This window comes from Felis catus, chromosome C1 (assembly GCF_018350175.1).
Source record: "Felis catus isolate Fca126 chromosome C1, F.catus_Fca126_mat1.0, whole genome shotgun sequence".
Lineage (NCBI taxonomy): Eukaryota > Metazoa > Chordata > Mammalia > Carnivora > Felidae > Felis > Felis catus.
In genome coordinates, this window is record NC_058375.1 from 213042529 (window position 1) to 213050280 (window position 7752).

Sequence of the window (7752 nt, forward strand, 5' to 3'; positions counted from 1 at the left end):
TGAACCCACAAACCTCAAGACCTTGACCCGAGCCGAAGTCAGACGTTCAACCAATTGAGCCACCCAGACGCCCTATATTTTTTAATGTTTTATTTTTTACTCACTAGGGGAAGCAGCTGGCCTGGCCCTAGGTTTGGTTATGTTGGGCTCTAAAAATGCCCAGGCTATTGAGGACATGGTCGGCTATGCACAGGAAACTCAACATGAGAAGATTCTGCGTGGTCTTGCAGTTGGCATTGCATTAGTGATGTATGGGAGGATGGAGGAGGCTGATGCTCTCATTGAATCTCTCTGCCGTGATAAGGTGAGACGATACATTGTTTATCCTTTTCCCCCTGTACTCCCTCGTGCCCTAGTTATCACCTGCATTTACAGAAATACTTTTCATTAGAAATTATCTCTGTTCTTGACAGAACGCGTAACTATACTCGTTGATGAAACAAGGTATATAAAGCCTAATAGAATGTAGGAAAGAAAAACACTGATTAGAAGGGATGAACAGGACTAATTTGAGGATTTTAAATTTAACCAAGATTTCAGACCAGTAATTTTCAGATAAGCAGATCCAGAAAAGGTATTTAGAAATTTACAAGTTGATTTCTTTTAGAAATAGTATTTTTGGAATTATTTCATAATCATTTAATGAGATACAAATTTATTGTTTTTTCATCAAAAACCAGTGCCAATCCCCATGCTTATTTATTTGGGTAAGTGTTTTTCATTGCCTTTTGTGTTGTTTTATTTTGACAATGGTATTGTATATGGTGGGTACTCAGTGGTAAATAATGCTGTCCTCTATAGTCTTGATAAAAAGAACTACTACTGTATTAAATGATGAAGCTACTGATTATTTTGCTCAGCTCTCAGACTCCGTATCTCTTCCATTCAGTGCTCATCAGTGCCCAAGAATTAAACAAGGTAAAAGGAGGTTACAATGTGGAATTAGAAGCGAGCTTCTTTCTTATTCGTTTAATAATGGAAGTTGAGTGTCAGAAGATAGTGTTGGTATTGGACTTGAGTTTATACTTCCTAGTAAGTGTGAGGCAGTACAGGCATGTTGCACAGAATGTTGGGAATTAGAAGTTAACTCCTCCTGTATTAGAGTCTTTTATTTCCACATTTGTTTTAGCAAATTACCAACCACAAAATAGTTCTCCTTAAGTTTATTGTTTCCATCGTTTCCTACCTAAAACCAACTCTCCTGGTGGATGCCAGTTACTATTTGAAATGCTAACTTGTCTATTGATGTACATTATTCTTCTTAGGACCCAATTCTTCGACGATCTGGAATGTACACTGTAGCCATGGCTTATTGTGGCTCGGGTAACAACAAAGCTATCCGGCGCCTGCTACATGTTGCTGTAAGTACTCTTTCTTGGCTGGAGGGGGAAAGGAAAGTTTGCAGATGGACACTAAATGTCTAGGTTATTGCAGCACCCACACTACATGATCACCACCAGTGATCTCAGGTACAGATTCTCATTCGCTGGACACAATCAGCTGTAACCTAAGCACCAGGTTCACTTGGCTTTTCAGAAGGATGTAGTACAGGATAACAGTAAGTCGATATGAATAGAAGTCCTTAAAATCATTCAGGGGCAACTTCTGAAAACCTACTCCAAGGGGCATCCTCATTTGTAAGGAACAAGACCACATGAGTGTGTGCAGCCACCCTAGGATAGGGAAATCTAATGAACAGTAAAAATCACTTCTTTTTTTACAACCTGTGAAGTTAGCTTCCAGGCAGCCCTAAGTGACATGGTCTGTTACAAGAGATACATTATACAGGAAAGCCAGTGTCCGTGTTTTCCAACAGGCTTTTCCCACTCATAGTCCTCCCAATCCAGATGGAGTTCATGAACAGTAATGTTGCCTGGTAACACAGAGGACATTGTACATGTGTCTTCACTTAGTAGGTTTCTACCATCTTGGTGCCAGGAGAAGGTAAACCTCAGGTCATCTTCCCATGCAGAAAGGGTTTAGAACTATTATTATCTTCTTCCCAGAAATACTCACATTCCGCTGTATTTATTATTAATTTATCTTTTATCAGTGCAACATGTGGTATGTTGTAAATATTAAATGTTTGTATTTTGCTTGAATTTAGGACATACTTTTTTGAAAATAACTTTGAAGAAATGGTTAGATTTTCAGTGTAGCCCACAAAAGCTATATAGTGCAGCTGAAATAATCTTTAGAAGTAGCCCTGAATCCTAAACTTCACCAAGCTTAAAAGCCCGGAAATGAAAACTATATCAGATGAGTTTTTCTAAAGTGAGGAGGACATTCTAATTAAATAGTAATAAATTAATGAGGTCTAATTTACATTTGAATGATGTGAGCCTCATATCAGTTTATTCTAGTAATGGAATGCATGGTATAATGTAATCCTTTAAAATTTTTCCTAGGTAAGTGACGTTAATGATGATGTCAGGAGGGCAGCAGTAGAATCACTTGGGTTCATTCTTTTCAGGTAATTTCTAATTTCTGGTTCTCTTTATAGTCCTTTTTTTTTTTTTTTTTTTTTAATAGTAACTAAACAGAAACTAGTGTCTGAGAAATATGTCTAGGTTCAGATGAAGACCATTTAACAATAAGATTAGTACTGTTCATCTGAAAAAGGAAGCAAGTGTGTCTTGAGATTCCAAGAACCTATTTGAGAAATAGTAAAATGACTTTATTATTTGTTTTTTCATAACATTCAGTGTATTTGTTTAGTTTTTTAAATCCAGATAACATATTTAGTACTCCTCTTTCCATGAACATTGGTAATTCAAATTGGATGCTGTCTCTTACACAGATTTGTAGAGTTCTTGAAGCTCTTTAATGAGAATAAAAGGTAATGGACTTTGTTTAAAGAAGGCTGAAAAATTTGCGGAGTTAAGAAAACTGTTTTGGACTTGAGATTTGGAGATGCCTTGGCTTAGTACAGTTGTGATGAAGAGGACATACTCTGAAACCAGTCTGCCAGGATTGAATCCTGGCTCTGCCACTTACAAGCTGAGTGACTTTGGGCTTGTTACTTAGCCTTTTTGAATCTCTGATTTCGGGTACAATAATAGTGCCTATTTAAGAAATGTGTCTTTAGATGAATAACTGAGTTAATATCTAAAGCCCTTAGAACAGTGTCTGGCACTACTACGTGTTATTTAAGCGTGCGGTAGTGGTGGTAACTGTAATAGTGGTAGTTGCAATAGTACTTCTTGCAGTAGTTCTTCTTCCTGTCTGCTTATTATCTCCAATCTCATACCATTGTTTCTTTTAGCTAAGATACTTTATATTAAAATCTAACAAAGGCAGATTAAAAGAGCTTCATTTAGCTCTATCTGTACACTGCTTATAACAACTTATTTTTGATGAAATTACACAGTAAAGTTCCCAGGATATATGTTAGATGAGTCAGATGAGTCTCATTCATGTCCGTTTAAATCTGGGATAGATTTTCTACCCCAAATCCCTGGGAGTGAACCTTTGTTGCAAAGGTCATAATGTAAGTTTACAAATATTGAACGTCCACCGTGAACTGGTTATAGGATCTTCTTCATAACATCTTGGTAGGAGCTTATTCCATTTATCGGGAAGTTATCCAGAAAGGCTGTAAATAATTTTATTCTTATTGTGGATAAAAATGTTGAGTAAAACAGCAAAGTACAGACCCATACGACATGCTAATAGGTTTCTCCTTACACCAGTTTTGTTAAATAAGGTTGTTCATACTAACCTCCTTCATTGTGTTGTCCTCAAACCCTTATTTGCTCAACTTGTTCACAAAGACAGTAGAGAGCTTTCTTGAAATCCAAAGACATAGTATTTACACAGATCTGTCTAACACCTCCAAAGTAGAATATGTGATTAGTTGGTTATTACTGCTTTTAGTAAATCCATACAAGTGTCAGATATTCATTGATTGTTTTTCTAAGATGACAGAGCCTATGTGCGTTAAGCTATTCTACATTTTTAAAAAAGATCTGCAGTAGACTACACGCTTTATTTCTTGATTCCTATTTCTCTTATCTTTTTTTGAACATCAGAATATTTAGCCACTTACAGTCTTTTTGTACCTTTGCCATTTTCTTTTTTTCTCAGATTTGTCAGCAGTGGTTCCATAATTACAACCACAAAGTTCTGTTTCAGGGAGGTGATTCATTTAGCTTAGAGAGTTGAACTCATTTAAGGCAGCTAGTCTTTTCACCCAGTCTACATTTTGATCACTCTTTCCATTACTTTTTATCTTGCTGGTCTAAAACTCATTATCCTGAGGGGGAAAAAAAAAAAAAAGGAAGCAAAACAGAGGTTGAATAGTTTTCTTTTCTGCCTGTCATCTTTGGCCAACTTATGACCCTAAACTTTCACTGGTTTTGCTTTAGAATTTAGACGCAATGTAGGGTTGGGCATGGGTAATTATTGCCATCCAGAGAGGTTCTTTTGTTTTGTTTTTGTTTTTGTTCTAATTCTTATCAGAGAACTAGGTAATTTTGATTTGGAAAGTATATTTTTCTAGGAGTACTTTTAATAACTGTTGGTTTGTGTAAACCATCCTACTCATGATGGTCTCTGTTTTGTTTCTTTGTTGTCAGCTGTTAATTTTTACTGGTGATTTTCCATTTCATATTCTCTACATCAGTGGTCTAGTATGTATATTCTGCCACATAGGAAGTTGAGCTTCATGAAGACTGTTTCTCTTCCCTTTTTAACCTGACAGCACTTTGCTCTCTAACAAAATTCATTTCTGCCTTTGCATTTCCTGTAGTTCACACTCATGCTAAACTCCCAGTTTCAGCAGCAGATGTCTCCCATGAGCTGCTTTTAGGCTTTGCTAAGATCTCAGTTACTTACGATAGATCCAGCTAATGAGTGGTTCTATGTGTTTGTTATTTCTTAGGGATCATTCTGAGTTTTATTTTCATGATAGGATTCTTTATAAGTAGAAGAAACTGGACAAGTCTTTAGAGATGATTTTGTCTAAAAGTTACTTTATAGATGAAGAAAATTAAATGTAATCAACTTGTCTAAGAAATTGCAGTTGAAACCAAATTCTCTAAATTTTAGATTAGTGTCATTTCCCTGGAGGGAGAATCTTTAAAGATGAAAGAAACTTAGAAATATTTTTTTAAAAGAGAAGAAAATTCAATTCTAAAATAGTTAATAAAATTTCCCGTTGTCATAGAGCTAGATGGTAGAACTGAAATTCAAAACAGGTCTTGTTAGAGACCAGGGCTTTCTACATCATGCCTTTCTATCAGAGTACTATTTTCCTGAGCAACTCTCACGGAACATTTTTATTCTCAAATTTCCTCGTTACCTTTAATATTTGGAAAGTTTCTGTCCTTTCTCTTAAGAATAGTTAATGTTTTCTGGTGCATCATCATTTATTTTCTTAGAAATTGCTCCATTTTATCATTTCTTCCCTTTTAGATTTACTTTTAAAATAACTGCAGACATTTCACCTTCTTGAACCATATTTTAAGAATTTATTTCTTCTTTTTTAATCTTCTTTTCAAATGTACTTACTGGACATGAATACTGAAAATATGTGGGTAAACATGTATTTGTACTTCAACCACTAAGGTGAAATTGTCTTCGTGGGAAACTAAAAATTCTTATGTATGTTATCTCTTTTACCCTCAAGTAGTCCAGACAGTTATAATATTTTCACTGTTTCTTTCTCCTGATATTTGTGGGTTATTTGTTTATAATGTATATAAATATTGAGAATTGAGTTGAAAACATTCTTGCCAAGTTGAAATGAACCTAGTACATTTTTGTTTAATAAATAGGTGATTATTAGGCCCATTGTTATCTATCGAGTAAGCAGATTTTACTATAACAACTCTTTTTATGATACAATGCTTGGCATTGACTGAGACTCAGTTGGAACTGAGCATAATCTGAATTATTTTAACTTGACATTGGAAAGCAAAGTGAAGAAAAGTTAAAAGAAGCATTGGTTTTTATATACTTGTTAAAATTAAGTTGCTATAATGATCTGATACAGATTCTTCTTAAAATTAGACAATCCTAGAGGCCCCTGGACATCTTTGCTATAACTTTACGTTATAACAATAACTGCATATTTTCCAATGTATACATTAATTTGCTTTCAGATACGGATGGATCTTATAAGATATGAGGGAGAGTCTTGGTGCAGATATTTCTTTAGACCATAAGATGTGTTTCCTTGAATATAAAAATGTTGCACCATTATAGAGTCTTAGAATTTGAAGGAACCCCAGCAATCAGCTAGTTACCACCAAGTGCATGAATCATCTTTACAATATCTCCATTCACATTTTTTTATCACTTTGATACATATTGTCTGTATTCTGTTCTGTTTCTGTCTCACTGTCTTTGTGTTTAGGTTCTTGATGCTATAACTTCCTTATTTTATTTCTGTCTTTTTAAACCTTTTCTATACCTTCCCCAGTAATTAATTCCTCCAGTAATTAATAAATATGAAATTTAATGAAAGTTTTCTTCCAAAATTATTTTTAAAGACATACAGTCTACTCTTTTTCATAGTCTTTTTATTGCCATAAATGTGGTTAACATCTGAAATTTGCTTTCAAATTACAGATTTTTTAAAAGTATTTTGAAATGGAAGTGTCAGTTTTGTATCAAAATGGTAAAAGTTTGTGCTATGTTGTACTTTTTCAGAAATAGTTTATATTGGAGTTGTATTTCATTTTCTACAATCTTCTGGAAGTACTAGAATGATTAACTAGAGAAAGATCTCTCAACTATAAAGCAAAGATTTTTTTCCCCAGGAATTGAAGCTAACTAGTCATATAGTTCATTTTGTAAGTGTGTGATTGTTTAAGTACATACATGAATTTGGAGGCAGTATAGAGCATATGAGAAGGTAGTCCATCTAATCTAGTTCGTCTAGGGGTAGAGCTTTGGCAGTGTGAGTGCCATCTCTAGATTTTCCGGAAACAATTTTATATGCCTTTACATAGATAAGGTTCAGTTTGTGATACTTTTAAAGTGACACCAGAAAACTTAATCTTATGTGACTTTGCAAGAATATAAATCTTAATGTATGTCAAACCCATCATATTAGAGACTAGAACCAAAATAGATAACAATTTTTTTTTTTTTTTTTTTAGGAATGTAGATTATTTTGCCTATCTGAAATGGGCCACCCTTAATGCTGCTGAAGAATCTTAGACTGGTAGGGAAAAGTGCCTAAAGCTTTGAGATTTAGGGATTAAATTTGTAATCTTTTCTTTCTGGCAGATGACATAGAGCCCATTAGGTCTATGTTCTAATTGTGTTCTAGGAAAGGATCCTACCATGTGGAGAATATGTATCTGGTTCACTTATGCTGAGCTCCACAGCCAACGCATTTCTTGAAGTAATTTTCTTAAACTTAATCACCTGGAAAGGGACAGCGATACAGTAATAATAAATAGGTTGAGACATAAGAATGGGTCAACACGAAAAGGAAAAGCTAAGATATGGACTGGCTTCACTGCAGACCCCCTCAGCCTAAATTTCTTTACCATATATGGGAATAGTGTAACAATAAAATATCAAATGTGAATAGAATTGGCTAGCATGTACAGACTGTGCACATGTACTAATTCTCATAAGAACCGTATGAAATGTAGATGAGAAAACTGAGAAATTTAAGTACCTCTCATAAATTCAGTCAGTTAGCTAGTAAGTGACATGGCTTGGATTTATTCCCAGATCTTGCAATGCAAAATGAAATGAGGAAAGGGTGAATAAAAAATGTTGCGCCAGAAGTTC

At 34.7% G+C, this 7752-nt stretch overlaps 1 protein-coding gene across 1 annotated transcript in view; it reads left to right on the forward strand.

Moving 5' to 3' along the window:
• Window positions 1-7752, forward strand: part of PSMD1 (proteasome 26S subunit, non-ATPase 1) — a 95899-nt gene that overhangs the window by 25255 nt on the left and 62892 nt on the right. The window contains exons 14-16 of the mRNA XM_011285628.4: window positions 108-304; window positions 1266-1361; window positions 2409-2473. Coding sequence (XP_011283930.1) covers window positions 108-304; window positions 1266-1361; window positions 2409-2473 — 358 coding nt within the window. The remainder of the gene's footprint in view (window positions 1-107; window positions 305-1265; window positions 1362-2408; window positions 2474-7752) is intronic.